This window comes from Thunnus thynnus, chromosome 11, assembly GCF_963924715.1.
Source record: "Thunnus thynnus chromosome 11, fThuThy2.1, whole genome shotgun sequence".
Classification (NCBI taxonomy): domain Eukaryota; kingdom Metazoa; phylum Chordata; class Actinopteri; order Scombriformes; family Scombridae; genus Thunnus; species Thunnus thynnus.
Window position 1 is genome coordinate 20,147,388 of NC_089527.1, and position 21,416 is coordinate 20,168,803.

The following is a 21,416-nucleotide window of genomic DNA, read 5'->3' on the forward strand; positions in this document are numbered from 1 at the left end:
CAGGAAGCATCTTACTTAAGATATATTTCTGAGATGATAAAAGGTAGTCTTGGAGATATAAGATATGTGTGTCAGGAAATTTTTGGTGTGCTCACAAGGTTTTACTGAGGGGGAGATAACAAAGAGTGAATCTGGTGCCTCAAAGCCTTGGGACTTACTAAAAGAATCTCTGTTTGGTCCTTATTTAGCTGTAAAAAAAAATGTGGCCGTCCAATATTTGATATTTGCAATGCATTGGATGAGGTCATTCATTGGGCTACGGTTGTCAGTAGAAACAGATATGTATAACTGTGTGTCATCAGCATAGGAGTGATATGAAATATTGTATTGCTGAATTATGGACCCAAGTGGGAACATATACAAATTAAACATTAATGGACCAAGAATTGATCCTTGAGGGACTACATATGGACTGCCAACTTCAATTGATTCAAACTTACCAATAGAAATGGAAAAAGATTTTCCAGTAAGATAAGAAGAAAGCCAATTAAGAATTTTGCCACTAAGGCCTAAACAGTGTTTTAGGCGATGAGGAAGAATTATACGGTCAACTGTGTTGAAGGCTGCGCTGAGGTCAAGAAGTACAAGAATAGAAACTTTATGGTTGTCTGAGCTCATTGTAAGATCATTAACAATTCTGACCAGGGCCGTTTCTGTACTGTGGTTAACTCTAAAACCAGACTGGTAAACGATAAACAAATTGTTATATGACTGATACATATGAAATTGTTGGTATACAACCTTTTCAAGATTTTTTCCCAGGAATGGAGGGTTTGAAATTGGTCTGTAGTTCTCAAAAACACATGGATCAAGATTACTCTTTTTCAACAATGGTGTTATAATAGCATGTTTGAGATTGGTGGGGAAGATTCCAGAGATAAGGGAGGCATTAACAATCTCAAGCACATCATCTACCAAACAGATGACAATTTAGTAGGCACTGGGTCAAGAGCACAGGTTGTAGAAATTAACCGCTGCACCACTTCTTGTAGTTCACTACGCTGGATAAGAGCAAAGTTGGACAGAGTGTGGGCAACATGGCACTGAGTTAAGACTATACTATAGGGCAATGATCACTAATTCCTTACTCAAAGACACCACAGGCAATCAGTTTGTCAATCCTATTGGAAAAGATTAAATCAATTAGGGTAGACCTTGAGTAATCTTCCAAATTTGGCCTAGTGGGTTCTGTAATCACCTGGGATAAATTGAGGTTACTACTAATCTCCTTGAGATAATCAGATGTATTATTCAGCCAATTCAGATCAAAGTCACCAACAACAATTAATTCAGCATCAGAATACTGAGAGAGTAGATCTACTATTTTGTCAGTGGAACTTGTATCAGCAGATGGGGGTCTACAACATACTGAATTAGGCTCTAACTGAACTGTCAGCGCAAGAAATTCAAAATATATTGGTATGGTGACAGCATTTAGAAATGTTACAGAGAAACCTGATTTAACATATAAAACCACTCCACCTCCCCTTCCAATTCTGTCTATTCTATATAAGTTGTAATCCTTTAGAGCTACATCCAAGTCACTGACACTCTTTAGTTTCACTTAGCACCAAGATATCAGGATCACTATGAGACCTATTATATTTACATGATCTAACTTCTGAAGTAAACTTCAAATATTTAAATGAATTATCCCTGGGCCGTTTCTGTTCCTAAAGGTAATAAGGTTAAATAGAGTGTTTGGAGTGGGATCAGAAGTAGCAATAGAAGGCTGGAGGGGGATTGTAATTAAATTAGAGGCAGGAACAGTACAATTTGAATAATGAATAGGGTATCTAACAGTAATTTGAATAGGAATGATTGAAGGAGTAATATATTGTTCAACCTTGGGGATGATTAGAGGTTTAAAATCAGATACATGTGACAGCCCAAGCCTGGACTGGAGGGTGAAGGCCTTAGCGGGTACCAAAACCTGACAAACTGGGAGGCTTGGACTTAATTGATATCAATCAGAGGGGGAGTGAGACACAGAATTATTAGGCACAGAGGTGGCTGGCTCCCACTTGAGAGATTGTAACATTTATATCATGTTTGATGAGAGCAACTTAGACCCAGTCCTATGTGAAAACTTGTGAGGGGTTTCAATGCGTACGTCCAGAAAGTGTTAGGTTTGTCTATCATGAGCATTCCTCACAGTATTTTATTTAAATACTCTGTAATTGAAACACGGAGGAGTGCAGTAGGTACTTGATCTCTGACACAGTTTGGCCACATTAGCACAACTTAAACACACCAGGTGGCATCTACCTGACATCCCGCAATCAAGCAGCATTCTATGTCTAATAAAGGCATAAGATTTTCTAGACATCCAAGTAAATGGAGGTTGCTAGAGCAATCGGCACAGGCTGACAAGCAGAAATGCATCTTTGAGTTCATGTCCTTTCTGGATGCTTCCCATTTATCTTGACTGTCAAGTAAAGAGGACATGATAATGAAAGGTGAACACTCCAGTGAATGGCTCTCTCTGGCAGTGTACCATACAATGCCGAATAATGAAAACTCTGCTCATTGGCCAGAGGTTGGCTGGGTGTTGGGGTTTGTAAATGTGTGTGTATGTATGTGTGTGTGTGTGTGTAGGATATGTGGAGCGTTAATATCTGTAACACATCCCTGCTTATGATGATAGAATTTAGGTAAAAAGCAACAGAAAACATCTCTCCAATTCATACAGTGGTACAATATAAAAACACAGGGGCTATGATATTTAAAATTAAATTAAAACCACCACCAACAATAGTAAAATAATTTTGTAAAAACTAAGGTCAACATTGCTCATACAATTTGATGACTGTTTATATGTTGTTGCCCTTATTTAACTCAAATATTTGCTCAAAACATACAACTCAAGCTGTCATCATCTTTGGCACAATACAAACTGTTGTCTTAAGTTGAAATGTTTGTGTCAATTTAATTTAATGTTACTTTATTTAATTTGTGCCATTTCAGTCACAATCATTGGCCACATGTCCTGGGATGATCAATTTATTAAGTGTACACGTGCTTCCCTCTGCTGGAAAAAGGCATAACTGCACTCCTCATATTGTGCATTTAATTTAAAGGGACAATCCAAATTAAAACATCACACTAGTACCAAAATTCAAAACAGAGGATTGAGGCTTATCATCACTCCCATATTGACAGGAACTAACACCAGCAATAGTTTCATGATTGCATCCGAGTTATTGTTTTCTGTTGCTATTTAAGTTTTTAACATATACTTCATAAAATACCTGCTGCAGTGCACATGTAAAAATTCCAAAGCTTCATGATGATGAAAAAGCTATCATTTATCACTGATAGTTATCTGTTCATCATCAATAGTTGATATTTTACATCTATCTTAAATCATGCAAGAACATATTTTACAAATCTGTTTAAAATGATTACCGTGATTAATCGTATCAATGCCTTTCTACATAAACTGATAAATATGGGACTGATCTTAACCTACAGACAGTAACACCAAATTTCCCACATATCAAGTTTGATCATACTGAGAAGCAAAACTGCTTCCTTGATTCCCAAGTTTTCCTTTAAAACTGTGTAAAATGTTATTTATTAACTAACTGGATGTACTTATCTGCTCAATTTTTTTTTTAAAATTATAATACTATTTTTATTATTTTCATGTGTATGTAGGTATGTGTATGTATGTATATATATATATGTGTGTGTGTATGTATATATATATTTTTTTCTAATTTTTACTATTATTTATTTACCTGTTTATTATTTTTATATATTTACTTTTATTATTTTTAATTCAGTTCATTTATATATTCTCTCTTCTTGGGTATCACACTGTTTTTCTGGCTACTAATCACACAATATGTGGGTGGATGGGGGGAGTATACAAAAACAAACATGTCACTGGATGTATTGTTTACTAAAATATTGATTAAAAAAAAGTGTAAAAATTCTCTGAACTGCAAAAATGATAGGGTGGAAGATTGCACTTACTGTACAGATACTGGCATGTGTTTCTATCATTTTTTCCAAACATAGCTCAACCAACTATGGACTCTACAAAACCTTGAAGCAGCTTGAACAGATAATGACAATCTTAGGCTGCCAAGATACTTCAGAGAATCTTGAAACTGCAAAACAAAACTGGTAACAACTGAAATATGAGATCACACTGTGACTCTACATCTTCATGACAAACACCTTACTGTTAAGCTTATTTACCATGAAACAAAAGAATTGCCTTGCATAAATTGGTGGGATAAAAAAGTAGTATAAGGCAGTATATGAAATATTTTAAAAGAATGTCTTATATGGTATCCCTAAAGCACCTTTTGTTCTTCTGTTCAGAGATTCAACCATGTGATCAATGGGTTATACATCTGGTGAAAAAGCAACAAATATCTCAGTGAGCCAATGGAAGTTTATTATAAAAATGGAAGAGTCATCAAACATTAACCGTGGTTGACACGACTATTTACCCACACTGTTCAAAAGTGACATTAAAAAATGCATTTCCTGAGACATCAACACCATGTTCAAATGTCAGATATGATGTGGTTTAACTCTAAAGAAAATGAAGTAACCTACAATCGCCAATTTGATTGTTCCAGATAATTGCACATCGGAAAAGATCAAGGGTGATGTCAGGATGAGCAATTCCCCATGTCCTCAACAGGCCGGGACAAGTGCAATACCTAACTAATACAGAGCATTGCCACCTCTCCCAACCTGCACAGAAAGGGATCACTTCCGATAGATTAATTTCAGTTCTATGATCAGTTTTGCATGGATTTGCACAGCACTACAGTGAAAAGCTGAAAGCAAACCAGCAAAACTAACCAGAGACCCATGTGCACAAGCTACCTCTGCTGTTCTCCAAGACGGGAAACGCATCTAGAAGTACTTTAAGTGCTCACACTGCAGTAGAATTTCATAAAACTACCTGCACTATAAGCACTTTAATACTACTGAAACCTGCATGTATCTTATTAACCGAGCTGTAATTGAAACCTGATTGACCACAATGGAGGACAAAATGATATTAACAAGCATTCAGATGGAAACACAGGCCACCATCAGCTTTGCATAGATTTGCACAACTTATTTCTTCTTGCAGCGCAACTATGCAAAACTAACAGAGACCTGCCACAAAGAAAAGTGTACATATATATGCACACACACACATACACACACACACAAATACAGAGCAGATGAGAGTCCCAGCCCCTTATGCCAGAAGGAGCACTTAGGGCAGTAGGTGCTAGTCTACTTCACTATCTGCACTAGATGCACCTTAGCATAAGCACTAGCAAAAGGCACGCAAGCGCACAGTTATGCCAAATACCCATTTAACAATGATTTGACATAACAGTCAATCAAAAATGAAACTAAACAAAGTTCAACTTAACATTCTTTGGTCCATATTTAACTGTGGTTACTTGCTAAATTAAGAGAAAACAAAACTCTCAGCAACACTCAGTGGTCACACTGATTTCATGTATTGTTGAAGGCTGAAATCTCATTTCCCACAATGACAGGACGCATGAAATATCAGCCATGTTTGATAGGAGGAGACTGGCTCTTAGATTGCTAGGAAACAGTGGGGGCGGTGAACCTCAGAGTAGGATGAAGATGAGGTCCTGCCAGATGTTTATTCAAATTCAGCCCATCCTGGACTGGCATATACCAGCCCTGTCTGTGAATGAACAGGTGCCTTTAGTTACACATATCAGAATAGTGCTGAAAGTGCCTTCACTGCAGTAGATTTTATATGACTACCTGCACTGTAAGCACTTTGACACTACAGTGACTTTAAACTGTTCATAGGGGAGTTCTCATTCACAGAATGAATTGGGATGGCTTTAAATCCACAATGAGGTTTTTTCCGGAGGTGATACGGCTGTACACAGGGGCCTGCAATCATAAACAAGACACAACATCAAGAGTATGTCAGAAACTTCAACCCAGGGCTGCAATGATTTTTATTAAATCGACTAATATACATTTGTTTGATTCATTGTTTATCCTACAGTCTACAAAATGTCAAGAGACTGGAAAAAAAATGCTGATACATTTGCAAACACCAAGATGATGTATTGACGGTGCTTGTTTTCTCAGACCAACAGTCCAAATATTAATTTATAATGATGCAAAACTGGGAAAAGGAGGGTATCCTCACATTTGACAAACTGGAACAGAGTATGTCAGGCATTCTTGCTTGATAAATGATCAATTATGAAAATTATTTCAGATTAATCTGTCTTAATGAAATTGATTAATTACTTTAGTACGACTTCAAAATTTCCAGTTGCTTAGCAATGAACTGGTCAGTCAATTAAGATCGTTTACTCCAACCAGAATGAGCATTGTTATGATAAACTTGTTTTGTTACCTCTGCCAAGGAGATTGTTTTCATCCTGTTCATAATTGGCAGGATCTCTCAAACTAATTCACACATTTCTAGAGCTGCCACGATTAGTCGATCAACAGAAAATCAATTGCCAACTATTCTGATACACGATTAATCATTTGGAGTCATTTTTAAAAAAAAAACGCCATTATTCTCTGATTCCAGCTTCTTAAATGTGAATATTTTCTGGTTTACTTTGTCCTTTTTTATAATAAACTCAATATCTTTGGGTTGTGGACTGTTGGATGGAACAAAACAAGACATTTAGATTGCATCTTGGGCCTTGGGAAATGGTGATTGTCACCAGTTTCTGACATTTTATAGAGAAAATAATCACCAGATTAATCAACAATGAAAATAACTGATAGTTGCAGTCCTACACATTTCAATGTAATCTGAAGGGAAGTTAAACCCATGGGAGAACTGATTAATTTAGGAGCAACAATGTACATAAGCAAGAAACTCTTTCACACCATAACTTGTGAACTTTAAGTAGAAACATACATATATTTTATGAACTACCTTGTCTTATTCATCTATACCTGTGTGCCATTTCTAATCAATTGCAAACCAATGTTTTATTTCTTTACTAAATTTGGTAGGCTATATAACATTTTGGAGGACCACTTAAAAGAGAGATATTCCACACACTTTGGCTATAACCAATTATTGTGTTGCATAAGACAAATTGCTACAATTGAAATGCAAAGGCGCAACAACATTTCGATGACACTGCAACATTTATTAGAATCTCTCTTCAAAGTGGCTGTATAGTATTATGAAATACATGAAATATACACAGTCACCCTCGTACAAGGCTAATAGCCATGGGATGCTCAGGGGTCGGATCTGGTTGGTACTTGGACGGGAAACCGTCTGGAAATAGCCTACCAGGTGCTGTAAAGTCATTCTCTTAATTCTTATTTTATTGATTACTTAAATTATTTTACGTTTTATTTTGCTCTTCCTCATATGTAGCTCCTTTTGCTTCTATATTTCCTTCCCAATGTTGTATAACTTTTTAACTGTTTTAAATTGTTTAAACCTTTTTTAAGAATATGGTCTAGGCCTGTTCTACGTGAAAAGTGCCCTGAGAAGACTTTTGTTATTTGGTGTTATATAAATGAAATCGACTTTTTGATTTCGTCTTGTGCAGAACTTCGTATCTTTGTTTTGAAAGGTGCTATATGAATAAAGTTTAATTATTATTATTACGACAATGCCCCAATATTCCGAGGACTTACGTATTCGTCAATAACCCGCCTAATTGCCTATCAAAGTGTATTTTGACGCAGTTCGGGGTCTTTATACAAATCCAGAAAGCCTATTCTGTTGTAGTTTTATCAAAAAAGACAACAGATGTGACTACATGTCGAAATGTCTTCATAACAAAGTTCAATAGGAAACCTGACCCTGAAGCAGGACTGCTTGAGGATGGCAACGCTTGCGCTCCAGTCACATTGCTGCACCCCTCCCCCACGCGCTAACATGGCGCCCAGAAGTCCGCATTTTGACCGTTTTATATATATAATATATATGTATATAATATATATATTAAAAAATTAATCTTCATCCACAGACAGGATAACATAACATGTGCATAACTAAATTGGCGACGCTGAAACGCTCGTCGCTCGTGCACTTTCCCACCGGAATCAGGTGCATGTGAAGTGTGTGTGTGTGTGTGTTGCCCTCGTTGTGACTCGGCGCACCAAGCGCACGATACGAGCTACTGCAAACTTAAAACTCACAATCCAACACACAACAAGCTAGTCGTGTCCGTGGGCTCGATCAAAACAGTCCGATGCAAGCATGTGCGTGTAACCTGCACGTCTTGTCGACTGCTTCAACAGATTGTCAACCGATAGAGACATTTAACGCCACAGATCAAATGTGTTAAAACACGGCGCGTGAGGCAAATAGCTGCAAACACGCACTAAATTAGCTGGCTAACGTTACCTCCATCCACTTCGGAGCAATGCATACTCTCATGTTAGCCGCTTCAGGACTCCAAACTTACAAACGCTAACGCAAGACTAAATATCAGTGTGTGTGCTCGAGTGCTTGTAAACAGCGACAGTTTCACGTAAGCACATAAAAAGCTCAGTCAAGTCAATGGCAGCAGTGTTAACTTGGCTACTCGTCAGTGTTTTAGCGTTAGCAGCTAACTCAGCAGCAGCGCGCGGCCTGCTGCAGCCCCATGTGCTGCTGCTTTGTTCTGGAGGCGCTTTTAAGTGTTCACCAGAGCGCACAAATTCACTCAAAACTTATCAACATGTGGCCGACAACAGGGAGTACGTGAGTCTGTAACTTGCAGCTACTAGCAAAGTATGTAACGCGTCATTTTCACGAGCTAGGATCTCTTCCCCGAGCTACACCGACGTGAGGTGCAGCAGCAACACATGCTTTTCAAATCTCCCTCATTCTCCCAACGATGGAGGAGAGGTTGCCATGCGCCCCTTGCAACATTGTTTTCAAATGCGGAAACTGCCGATTAAAACGTTTTTTTCTCTCTCTCTCTCCAATGTAAACGTGAAAGTGTGTCTCCGGTGTCGCATTCAGTCCCGAGCATTTCACTTTCCTGACGTTTAACCGCATCTCCCGACAAGGCTAACAACAGGTTTCTTCCCAATAACATGCGCGTAAAAAAAAGACACTAGCTTATAAAAATCCACCATCTTCACTCACTTGTACAGACTTACCGTTTGCTCACTGTTTCAGGGATATCTGCAAAACTGAGAAAATATTTTGAAAAAAAGACTTCACAAATTGAATAACAGCTGGGACGTATAATCCAAAAACACAACCATGTGCCACTATTATGATTTGCTAGGAGTTTGTGAATCGTAGTAAGATTGCGAAAGTGGCGCGAGTAGAGTCTAGGTTAACCATGTGGTGAATGAAGGGCGGCTCCCAGCCAGCGTAGCTAAACCCCAACTCCTTCATTAGCATAAATCAACTACTTCCTCTCCAAGTACGGCTCTCAAGTTTCACCCCTTGATTTGGACTGTTGATAAGCATGTAGAGGCAGTGAGATACATGAACCACATAATTATTCCTCATTTGGATTAAAAAAAGGAAACAAATATACTGTTAGTTAGACGAACAGACGCCCATAAAGTTTTACAACCTGATTTTGCTTATGTTTTCCTGCATAATTTTAAAACAAAAATATTTGAGAAATAGCCTATAGATATCCACTTGACTATCTACTCTAATGCATTTGTTAAATTATATTCTATAACATTAATTTATGATGTGTTTTTGGTCTGGTTACCATAAGAAACTTATCAAATAGGATTTCTTGTCATGTCTTTTTCAGGTAGCTGCACAATATTTGAAAGTTTTTTTGTATTTGGAATAGCAAAGTACATTTAATCCTTTAATTTACACAGATGCCTGACAAATGAAGCACCATTAAAGGCTTGATGTACCTCAATTAAACATTAAGAGTAGTATATCACAGCATTATATTACTCTATGGAAACAATATCATAAATATAAAATGGATGTCTTTGGAGATTTTTTTTCTCATTTGATATTGTGGACAATGTTAGGTTATTTTGTCATATTAGTTATTTTGACCTTATGAGAGAAAGTGTTACCTATAACAAACAATAAGATACAACCAGAATTCTCAACATTGCCAATAATGTAAGAGGGTCAAAATGTTAACTGTATGCATTAAAACATGAATAAATGAAAAAGTTACCTTACCCTAATATATTGATATATGTTACAAAATGTTTGGGATGTTTGCGGGTACGGACTCACAAAGTCAGGTGAAATGATTAATACAAGCTTTCATAAGAATATTTCAAATTATTTGACTACTGATTAATTGTGGTATACATGGGTCATTATAGCATATAATTGAATACAATATTAAACATCGTATTTATAAGATTACAGTACACACACACACATGCAAAACTTAAATCCTCTTTATTTGTATATTCGTTGAAATTTGCATTAACAGTTCACAACAAAACCTATTCTACAATAATGAGGTCAAATAAAATTACAAAGCCAGTGCAGGTTTATTTGTTTATTATTTTATCAAGATCTATTTAATATGCAATCATCAAAGATACAATCGCGCTACTCTATTGACAGTATTTTGTAAGTTAACATTGTGTACAGATGACTAAACAATTAAGAGACACAGTAGATAGATACAGATAATTTTTGTCATTATTATCACAGAGGTGAAATTATCAATTGTGATGCATTTCTGTGACTGTGAACTGTTTGCAAGGGTTTTTACCTGCTCTACCTCAACATCTCCCACCACATATTTGCAATTAATAATTAATGACGCTGTTAAATGGTTGTTTATAACTGATAATTTTTTGTAAACACATTGAAAGACATATTTTGTAAATCGGTTTAGAAACGCACAGAATGTTGCCCATCTATAATTAAAATACATTAATTATGTATGTGAAGAATACACCTCAATTTTATATGGTCAACATTACCTATCACATAAACACTAGAGGACTGGGGGACATTGATGTTCCACAGGGAAGAAAACAGTAGCTGGAAACTAATTTCTTGCAAGAGTGTTGACATCTTTTCAACAAAGTGAACAATGCTTTAATGTCTGACTTGTCAATTAGATCAACATATTATTCAGTCTAAAATTATAGATACACAATTCAATATAGTATCAGCTTTGAAATATCAAATAAGATGCAAAAAAGAGATTATTTAGCGATATACTTTCTCTTCCGATCCCCATGTTTCAAGACAAACCAAAGCACAGCTCCATTTTAAAAAGTAAATATTTCTGACAGACAATCATTAACTTAATGGCATGACCTTTGATAAGCAGCTGCAGACAGGTTTAAAACAGTGATCATAGGCCAACCTCAGCCAGTGCTTTGGGAGCAATTTACTGACATTTCATCAGCATACATAGAGAAAAGAGAAGATTGATTATGACTTTTGTGGAGAGGATAAAAACATTCACGTGTCTATAAATGCTCACTGATTTATGTTCATTGCTGAAAAGATAGGCATTTCCTGGCAGACATTCCCTGAAGTGCAAACAACTTACATCAATGGCAATTATCGTACCAAATTACAACTAATGTTCAATCAATAACACAAATGTAGTGGGTCACTACTGATAAATTCTTGTCTCAGGTTTAGGGGTTGATCATACTTTTGATTAGTGGTGAAAACATCAGTATTGATAGATCTGTATGCTAAAACAAGAATTCACATCAAGTAACAAAACAACTTTTAATGGCCTATAGCATAGATCTTGATCTATGTTATGTTATGTTCAGCCATCATTAATTTTAACATTTATATATGTTCTTTTCCTACAGTGACATGTCAAAATGTGTTCTGTGAAAAAAGGTATTGAGGTAAGGGTGGGAACGAATTTCAGGCTGTTGTTAACCTAATTAATTGTTTTTGATTGTTAAGACATGCATTTATACATTAAGTTAAAGAATATGTCTTAAGTGATTTCAGATTAGTAACTCAACTAAAATTGCTAATCATTTTTGTCCAGAAAGAATAGAATAGTTTATCTAAAACCTAATTTAAAATCTTAAGGGAAAAAAAAAGATAATTTACTTAGCAGGTGCAAGGGAACATAATTCCAAAATGTATATGCATTTTCCGAGACAATTCAAATGTGCATCACAGTTGGGTGAACTGAAAGGGATTTTTTCAGTTGAAATCTTCAAATATTATTCAGCTTAAGAAAGAAACAGAATAAATAAGAAAGAATAATTAAAATGCAACAACGCCAGTAACAAACATGCCCATTTAGTTGTTGTTGGCTCTACTCTTTTCTACTCTTTACAGGCATTTTATTTAGTTATTTATTTTTTACAAAAAAAAAATCAATCTCCAGATACAGAGTGTAATTCAATTAATTAAAACAGATGTATAATTACTCTGGTAAAGTACTTTTTAAAAGTATTTTTTGGTACTATATAAAGGTACACAAACAATTAAAGTTGTGATGAATTTAATGAATTTCTGTGAAAATATCTTTCTTTGTGGGGTATTTAAGTTTCAACAAAAAGTTTGTATTAAAATTTGGTAAAATATTTGCTTAACTGTCAATGCAGTTGTCAGGCTTTCTTTCTGTCCTTTTCTTTCTCATCCCTGTATCATCGCGCTCATGATTTAATCTGTGAATCAATATTAAACTATGTTGTCATTGGTGATCCTCTGGTTATCTTTTTAAACTTCGTTTTTTAGATTTTTTAAATTCGCGTTTCTTCGTTTTTATGTTTGGACTAACCCATTTACCGTAGGTCACAGTGTCCAGTTAGCAATTTTTTTTTTATCCTAGGACGATGGCGAAGTCATGGCCCGCCCTACTCTGCCTCTGATTGGCTAGTACTCAATGCAGTCGTTGGTTGGGTTGGTTAGGTTTAGGCATGAGGAGTGAGATTGGTTAGAGTTAGGGTAAGAATATCAGGATAAGCCAATCAGAGGCAGAGTAGGGTAGCTCATGACTTCACCATCCTAGGAAAAAAAATAGCGTTCAGTCATGGCTGCCCTTCACGGAAGCTGTATTCGCCTGCCAGAATAATACAATCGATACCTCAAAATCAACCATCGTAAAGGCAGTGGTGACAGTGAATATAATTTTATAGTATTACAATTCTGTACATTACAGCAGAACCTCTCTGACACTGGTTGTTAGTTCGTCGATGGTCACATCGTCCAAATTGCAATGTCAAGGTTTTTATTTGGAAGGTCAAAGGAGTTCTTGAGTTCCGGTATGCTTGTGGCATGGAGTCAGCGCCGGTTGGTTTAACGCCTCCTTCACTCAAAACTTCATGAGGTTTTTACATGTTCAGCTCTAATAACAGGCCCGTGTTGGAGCTGGAAAGCTAGAGGTGAGTTGAACGGCTTAGTTAAAGGATATTAAAATGTGCGTAATGTGGTTTACTGTGGAATATATCGTGCAGGAGAAACATTAGCTTAATTTACCTGCTGTGTGACACCACATTTATAGTCTGAAATGTGGCTAATTATTCATTGAGTAGCATTCAGTGTTTCCGTAGTGAATGGTAACGTGCTGTTATTTATCTGTTTGAAGACAACATCAGCATGTTTACACGTAGAAAGGTATCTTCTAGGTGATAAGATAATGTGGCAGTGGCCTTATTGCAGGGAAACACATTTTAAAAGATCCCCTCCACACATGTGACATACAAAAATACTCTGCTTGGAACAATAATGTGTGTCTGACATGGTTTTTCCAGAAAGTAGAGGATATTATTAAGTATAATTACCACATTAAAATCCTTAAAATGGTATCTACTCCTTCTGTCTCATTAAAATGCCAGAATCTTTTAATATGCAGTTTTTTTTTCATGACAAGTTAAACTGTTGGACACAAGATGTCTCAAACTTAACTGTAAAGTCCATTCTCACTGTGTGTACACTGGAGGCTTCAAGTTTCCATATCACACTTGTGTATGTTGAATATTGGGTTATAGCTTCCAAACTAGTTGTGATGTCAGAAATCATTGTCATAGACCTACCTTTTAAAATTTGATTGTCTTTGAGCACAGAGAAACTTTCCGCTTTCAGCAGATGAATGTCAAAACAGTCTTCTAGTGTCAAACCCTGCACATACATCGTTCTGCACAGTGAAGCTCAAACATCCAACTGAAGGAACAAGATGTAAAACTAATTTTTGACTCTTTAAGGAGGAGCATGTCAAGTTGCGTTGGCCAGTTTGCCCAGTTTGGGCAAAGAATTGTAACTATAATCACAACAATCAATAAATAGCCTATATTACAGAGAAAATATTTCAAATTGCTGAGTGTTTACTGTGTGATGATCCAGTAATAGCAGAAATTATGTATCATCATGGTCTAGACTGAAGCAGCAAAATGGTAACCGTTAAGCTGTCCTCCCTGCTGTCACCATATCATGTTTGCAATCAGAAGTTTATATTCATTCTGTAAGCTTATTGCAAATATTTCCATTCATCCACGCGCTCACTTAAACGACTGGCACTCAAGCAGGAAATGTTCATGACAGTTGTTCATAGTTCATATGAACATAGTTCATAGTGTTATACACAGAAATGAATATAGTAGCAAGCTGAAATGAATTAATGTTTTTTGTTTAAAGTGTGGAAATTAAACTATAATCACTCATTTTATACTGTTTGACAGGTCATTGATTTCATTAGACATTTGTAATCAAATACATATTTGCTGCATTTATCATATTTGGTTAAAAACGGTTTTAGACAATACTGCTCCATAAATATTAGCTAAAGAATAGAGATGTACTGATATCGGATATTGGTCCGATACTGACTCAAATAGCTGGATCGGGTATCAGAGTCAATGGGCCGATCTGGTATTGGATACTGTTATTTTAATAAGTAACAATTCAGTAAATGTATATTTATGTATTTATTTGTTACATTTTGTTTAACAAAGGTAGGAAAGCAAAGTTTAAGTCAAGCCTGATGTTGTCTTACTCATAAATGAATGATCCCAGTCTCCTCCACACAGTGAGACATACAGCTTATTAATTCAACACTGGTATTGGATTGGTACTCGGTATCAGCTGTTACCCAAAACCCAGGTATTGGCATCAGGACTGAAAAAGTTGGATTGGTGCATCCCTAATAAAGAAATACTTTTTTTGTGTATTGAATTGAAAATCATATTTGAATGTCTCAAAAATGGAACATTAGTTTTTAATGTCTACCATATTTTTAGCGTAATTATCTTGACCTCTGGCATCTCAGACCAAATTCAAAGTGAAATTGATTTACAGATAAAACAATCCCCCCCTTCAAAAAATCAATATATAGACTTTGTGTTGTAAATTACTGCCTGCCACAAAAGGAATTGTGTGTTTGGTTGACTTAATACCTTTTATATGGTATTTAATCGCTGTCATTTAAAATCATGCTGTTTTCTTTTTAGTCTGGCAGATTGATGGCTGCCTCTGTTCTGTGTCGGCGGGTGCCCAGGCTACGCTACCTTAGAAGCTTGAGAAAGGATTTTGCCCAGGCTCAACATGTGAATGGCAAAGCAGAGGATGAGATCGGTGAGCAGGAGGGAAAGAGAGGAGCTTTGCAAGACAAGGAATCCTCTCTCCAAGGAGGCTACAGGCTGCACTACAACCCGTCCTCATATCACCGCTCTGTGGGGAACTCTGCAAGCACCCAGAGCCAAACAGATAATGATGTGGATGAACAGTGTCTCTCCACTCTCGCACCTTCCTTCTGGCAACAGAGCAATCGCTACAGTGTGAGCTGCTCGCGGCACCTTTCCAGCTCCAAAAACACACTTCTTGACTTGGCGTTCAACAAAGGCCCTGAACCCAAAATATCATTACCGCCACCGCACCACAGAAAACCTTTATCACCTGATGTTAAAGTAGATACACGTGCCTTTCTCAAGTGCCGGTCAGAGTATGCCGCAATGACCCATGACCTCAACAAGCGTCCTCGCCCAATCGAATGGGAACGGGCCTTGCCGCTCCTCCAAAAAGTGGCCGTTTTAAAAAGCAGCATGAAACCATCTGATGTGTCTCATTTTCTTGCGGAGCTCAGCCGCTTGCACCCAGACAGGATGTCACTAGTAAGGAGTGACCAACGCTTCATCATGCTCCTCCGATATTCTGTGGAAAACCTGCGCCTCTTTACTCAACCTCAGCTGCTGGAGGTGCTGCGGTCATTTGTGTGGCTGGATATGCCCTCTGCTCACACTGTTCTTGGATTGTATGAGGCTGAGCTGATTCGCCGAGCCAACAAGATGAGTTTACACCAGTTATTGTTAGCTGCTGACTTATGGCGCTGTATTGGGAGGCAGGTCCCTCAATTTTTAAAGCACCTCTATGAATTGGTCCATTTGTATCTGGGACAGATGGGAGTCCCTGAGCTAGTCCAACTGCTATATATAATGGGAGAAGGTAGACAGTGCCCAAAAGACTTGATCCATCCTGTAGAGCAGCTACTCATGCGCCACTTACAGCAACTACACCCTGAGGAGGTTGGCACTGTATGCCTGGGGCTCTTTAAATCCCAGGCTTCAATTTCTGAGGGTGCAGTGAACGCTATTGTCGATAAGGCACACTCTTTTGTGGAGGAGATGAGTGACTTTGGCATGGTGAATGTGCTGAAATATCTGCGTTTCAGCTACCTGTATCACAGGGCATGGATGGAGGCCATGACACAGGAAGTGCCTCGACGGGCTCACAGGATGGGTGTCAAAGGGTTGATGCATGTGACACTGGCGTGTTCAGCGTTACATTACCGCAATGATTACATCCTCATGGCTATTGCCGAGAGAGTTCCATCACTGGTGACACACTGCAGGAGTAAAGACTCCTGCAAACTGTTGTGGAGCTTTGGGACATTAGGGTTTCTCCCAGCTCAGAGCCCAAACTTTTATCCGAGCCTTACAGAGTCCATAAGACAGAGAAAAGCTGAATTCCAACGATACCCAGAGCACCTGCTTACTGGTCTTCTTGGCCTGGCCTTTGTCTCTCAGTTCCCAGAGGACCTAATTGCATTAGCCTTGAGCCCTGACTTCGTCAACTTAGCACTGAAATCAAAAGAGCTGGAACTGAAAAAAGACATGTTCACTTTAGATGGAACTGTGGCTCTGGAGTTGCCTCAGTGGACTGGCCCACGGCTAAGCTGTGAACTGAGAGAGGAGACGGTAGAAATGTTGTGGAAGTTTGCTCAATCAGATGTATGCCAGAAACCAGAGGTTCAGGAGGCAGAATCTGCTCTGCAAGAACTGCTTGGAGGAGAGGAATTTGTATGTACCCGAATGATTCTGCCACACACTCGCTCCATTGACCTTGAAGTACATCTTGACTCCACTGGACAGCCAATACCTGTGAACCCAGCATCCCACGCAGCCACAATATCTCCTGAGAACAGTTCATCCAAATTTCCTTCAAACCGTGGTTGGGGGAGAATAAATACTGGAGTGACTATAACTGAGGAACTTTTAGCACAGCTAACAAATGCTAAAAACACCACACATCCTTTAATCCCAGCCCCCGCAGTTACTGCATCTCCTCACAGAGTGGAGCCTGATGATGATGGGAGACTGTTTGACACAGGGATAAACCTGACCAGTGCCATTACAGAAATGCTTATCAAACCTAGTAGCTTAAGTTTAGGCCCTCAGGACTCAAAGGGCACAGTCAAACTTGCTATCCAGGTCCCTAACAGGAACCACTACTGCTACCAGTCACGACAGTTGTTGGGCCTTCATGCCTTGAAGAGGAGGCAGTTGAAGTTGGCAGGCTATAAAGTTGTAGAGCTTAGCCATCAGGAGTGGTTTCCCCTGCTGAGGAAAAGCAGGGCTGAGAAACTAGCATACCTGCACTGCAAGGTCTACAACAATCTGTAATGGTTGTCTGACCTTGAGGAGCCTGTGAGAGCAATCACAACAAACTCTGAATGCACTGCAAACTTTGTTGGCACCTTTGCTTCAGGGCAATGTTTAGTTTGCTATGAGTATGTGCAAAGCACAGAAGGTTAAGGAGGTGGACAGATGTTTTCTATTACCATCCTCTTTTGACTTTGTAAATACATTTAATTTTGATAAAATCTGCAAAAAACCCTTTCCATCAAAATGTGTGAAATGTCAAGATATTTTTGTGAGAATGATGGTAATTAAAGAATATTCACCCTTACTGTCCTGGTCAAAGTATCTATGCTATCCTAACTTACATAAGACATTGGGGATATATTTTCTTTTCTAGATTGCTCAAATTTTAATCTTCCTGCCAGACTTTGCTGATGATTTCAAGCATCTGTAGAAGAGTAAAGAGAAATGCTTAATCACATTCACTTTTGCATGATGGTCTTGTCAAAAGTCAGTGCATCTGTGTCAAGTGTTTCCCACTTTGCATGTCAAAGGTCACTAAACTTAAACATTTCGACTGATGTGAAACAGATTTCTGTGATGTTTTGGTGTCGTGGCTGCTCCTGAACAGTAAAATATGTTACGTAATTTGATAAAGAAAGGATTTAAATCCTCTGTCACAACTTAATACCAAAGGGGAGCAAATATAATCCACAGTAGCTTGGATGGTCACAATTTAAATGAAACATCTAATGCAGAACTTGTTTATCACAAAGCTTAGACGGAATCATCTGCTTTATCCCTGTGTTCTTACTGGCTTGGTTGGAAATTATAATACGTTTAAAAGATTTGCTGAATGTTTTCAGTGCATAAAGTAGGATTTTATAATAGAATTTTTGCCACTGAGTGCGTTCCACTGTCAGTTTTTTGTGGCAGTTACTGCAAAACCTGCTATATAGCAAATGACGCAACACTGTAAACCCTACTTCTGAAACAGTCTGAGCATACCAAGTAGGGGCTGGTCACTGCCCCACTGACTCTGGGAAATGAATCCCTTCACACTGGGGTAGAATTTATGTTCCCAGACTCAGCCATGTTTGACTTCTCCAAGACGTTATAAAATTACTTTGCTCCGGAGGTTCTGTGTCCTCTCATTCTGCCACTGCAGCAAGATATGGGGTTTTGGGTTTTTTTGACAACATAATTTGTGAATGCAAAGCAGTTCTAAAGCCCACGGTCACATATCAGATGCCTCCCACCAAAATATAAATCAGTTGTAGTCAGCAGTTTCAATTGTATTACAACTTAAGAGTTAAGTAACTTATAAATTAATATTTAAAACTAGATATACTAGTATTCACTTTGATGAATTAACCACCTAAAGCATGTTTCAAAGACATTGTAAAGGAAATCAATGGCTGCCTGGAATGTAGGAAAATGTAGCACAAAGTACAATACTATTATATGCCTTGGAAAAACAATTAATTTAAACAATTAAAACATGCAAAGCACATGTTTGATCTTTTAAGAAAAGCAAGATAACATTTATGTTCAGTGGACAGACTCTTTTATTCAGAGGCTTTCAGATGCACAACAATGAACCAATTTTGAAAAAACTGGTATTGAAAAAAATAATAGTTTAAACAAGATATCTTTGTCAGTGGAAGCTAGGATGCAGCCTTGGGGTAAGGACATACTGGAGAGCCTACAGGTGTGTTCTGTTCCCCTCAAAATGTTTCTTCTTCCCCCTCCTTACCTCCCTCTTTCTTTTGTGACCCAGACCCTGATGTTAGAACTTCCAGCTGTCCCGATACTGTAGAAAAGAAAAAGCTCCAAGGTCTCCTACCAAGAGGCATTGTCTGGAAGAAAGGCAACGAAAATCCTGCAGAGAAGACTTTTTATCAATTGTTCGCCTTTGGCTCTTTTAATAGTGACCGCAAGGCCACTGGACTCTCCCTTGGCTCAGTTCTGACATTGCACAGGTCTAATTACTGTGTAATGGAATTTAAAGTTAGGGATATTACTAGACAACAGTACAGAATTAAATACTTAAAAAATGGTTACTGGACTGTAGTGTCGGGTAAGGAGCACTTCATCTTTAATGAATATAAGCTTTGATGCCAATGTCCGCAAACAATTGTCCCAATTCTTCTCATGTCTGTCTCCTTATCTCATTCACTTTCCTTTCCTTGCTCCTTTTAAGTCACTTCCTGGTGGAAGACAAGTGGTAGTAAGTGAGAAAAAGAAATGAAAAGAAGGAAAGAAAAAGTGAATGAATGCTTTATTTGTCATCGTGCGTGGGAGTACTTGATGGTCCCCCAGGTGGAGCTAGAGAAAGCTGCTGGGAAAAGAGTTGTTTCAGTTACTCTGCTGACATTGCTCCCTAATCAAGAAGAATGAGAGGAGATGAATAGATGGAGTGATGTACTATACTTAATGGTTGCCAGCAGACGGCACTCTCCACCAAGGAAACTACACAGTATGTCTCACTGACAAGGATGAAATGATTCCAGCATGACTCCTTGATATTTTTGTAAAATTTATTTCGCTGACATTAATATGAATCCTGCATTACAAGTAGCATCCCTATGTTCAGATAAACAGTAGAACAACAGTTTGTACAACAAGGTTATGAAAACAATAAATAATGTAGTAAACAATACTGAAAATTAATTTCATATTTTGGCAATATTACATTATGTTTTCAATAATATAGTCAATTTTGAGACTCAAAGCAAGAGAGAAGCACACAAGGGTAGAAGAGTGAATTTCAATAAGATGGTATAGAGTCAATGAATACCTTTTCTATTCTTCAGAGATCTGAAAAACTATAAAAGAGAATTCACATTTGGGCACTTTCAAGTCAGTGCCAACCCTGCAGCTACAAATTTCACACTTCTGGATGAGCAGGAAGCATGCTTTTGAAGTTGAGATGATTCAGATTCTCATTTGGATCCAAATGCAACTCATTGGGGATCCAAGCAAATCCCATATTCATGTGGAGAGAAAAGGTTACCTTTATCACTGATGTGTCAGTTCTATTATGTTCTCAGGTAGGAGCTAACAAGGGCAAACATGTTTGGGGAATAGGGACTGCCTGCCACAGCACAGTAGTTTATTAAGGGGTGTGTAGAGTAATGGGAATGGTTATCGGCTGAGATTGGATCATTATGATGTTGTTATATTGTATTGTGTGTAATCTGCCAGGCAAGGTGCTAATCATTCTTCTATTCATGTCTCACCCACAACAAGAAATGAACTTGCTATTGTATGAGTAATTAACTTGCTATAAACCAAAGTAAGTAAATAGAGAATAATCATCAGGTTTAGACACAATTTTCAAATGTGGCCAGTATTTCACCAGTTAATGGAAGAGGCGCTGCTAGAGTGAATGCTCTCTCAGTAATCCTTGTCTTATTTGCATTTCAATTCTTTTGCTTTTCACAGCCTGGAAGATAATCCAGCACAGTCTGAATGTGGCCTAAGCTTGCATCAACATTAAGTTATCACAACAGAGAGATACTACTGTCTGCCTGCTATAATTCTTTAATTTACTTTATTGTATGAGACAGACATATCCAAGTGTCACATTAAACACAGATGCAATTCCCTTACTACTTGTCACAGATTAACCTGATATTAACCTGATATATGCAAATACGTTCGCCTGGAGAGTG

At 37.8% G+C, this 21,416-nt stretch overlaps 1 protein-coding gene and 1 long non-coding RNA gene across 2 annotated transcripts; one reads left to right on the forward strand and one right to left on the reverse strand.

The window, feature by feature from the left end:
- Nucleotides 1–4,390: 4,390 nt before the first annotated feature.
- LOC137192746 (uncharacterized) lies at nucleotides 4,391–12,266 on the reverse strand. Its single transcript, XR_010930622.1, has 2 exons — nucleotides 9,100–12,266; nucleotides 4,391–5,901 (listed from the first exon to the last, which is right to left on the reverse strand). It is a non-coding gene; the product is annotated as an uncharacterized lncRNA (long non-coding RNA).
- Nucleotides 12,267–12,917: 651 nt separating this feature from the next.
- LOC137192747 (FAST kinase domain-containing protein 5, mitochondrial) lies at nucleotides 12,918–18,067 on the forward strand. The gene is made up of 2 exons (XM_067603667.1): nucleotides 12,918–13,272; nucleotides 15,334–18,067. The coding sequence occupies exon 2, from the start codon at nucleotides 15,346–15,348 to the stop codon at nucleotides 17,779–17,781; it is 2,436 nt and encodes an 811-aa protein (XP_067459768.1). The 5' UTR covers nucleotides 12,918–13,272; nucleotides 15,334–15,345; the 3' UTR covers nucleotides 17,782–18,067.
- The last annotated feature ends 3,349 nt before the right edge of the window (nucleotides 18,068–21,416 follow it).

What these genes read in the sequence shown, in the direction of transcription:
- LOC137192747 (XM_067603667.1), top strand. Translation starts at nt 15,346, where the DNA reads ATGGCTGCCTCTGTTCTGTGTCGGCGGGTGCCCAGGCTACGCTACCTT.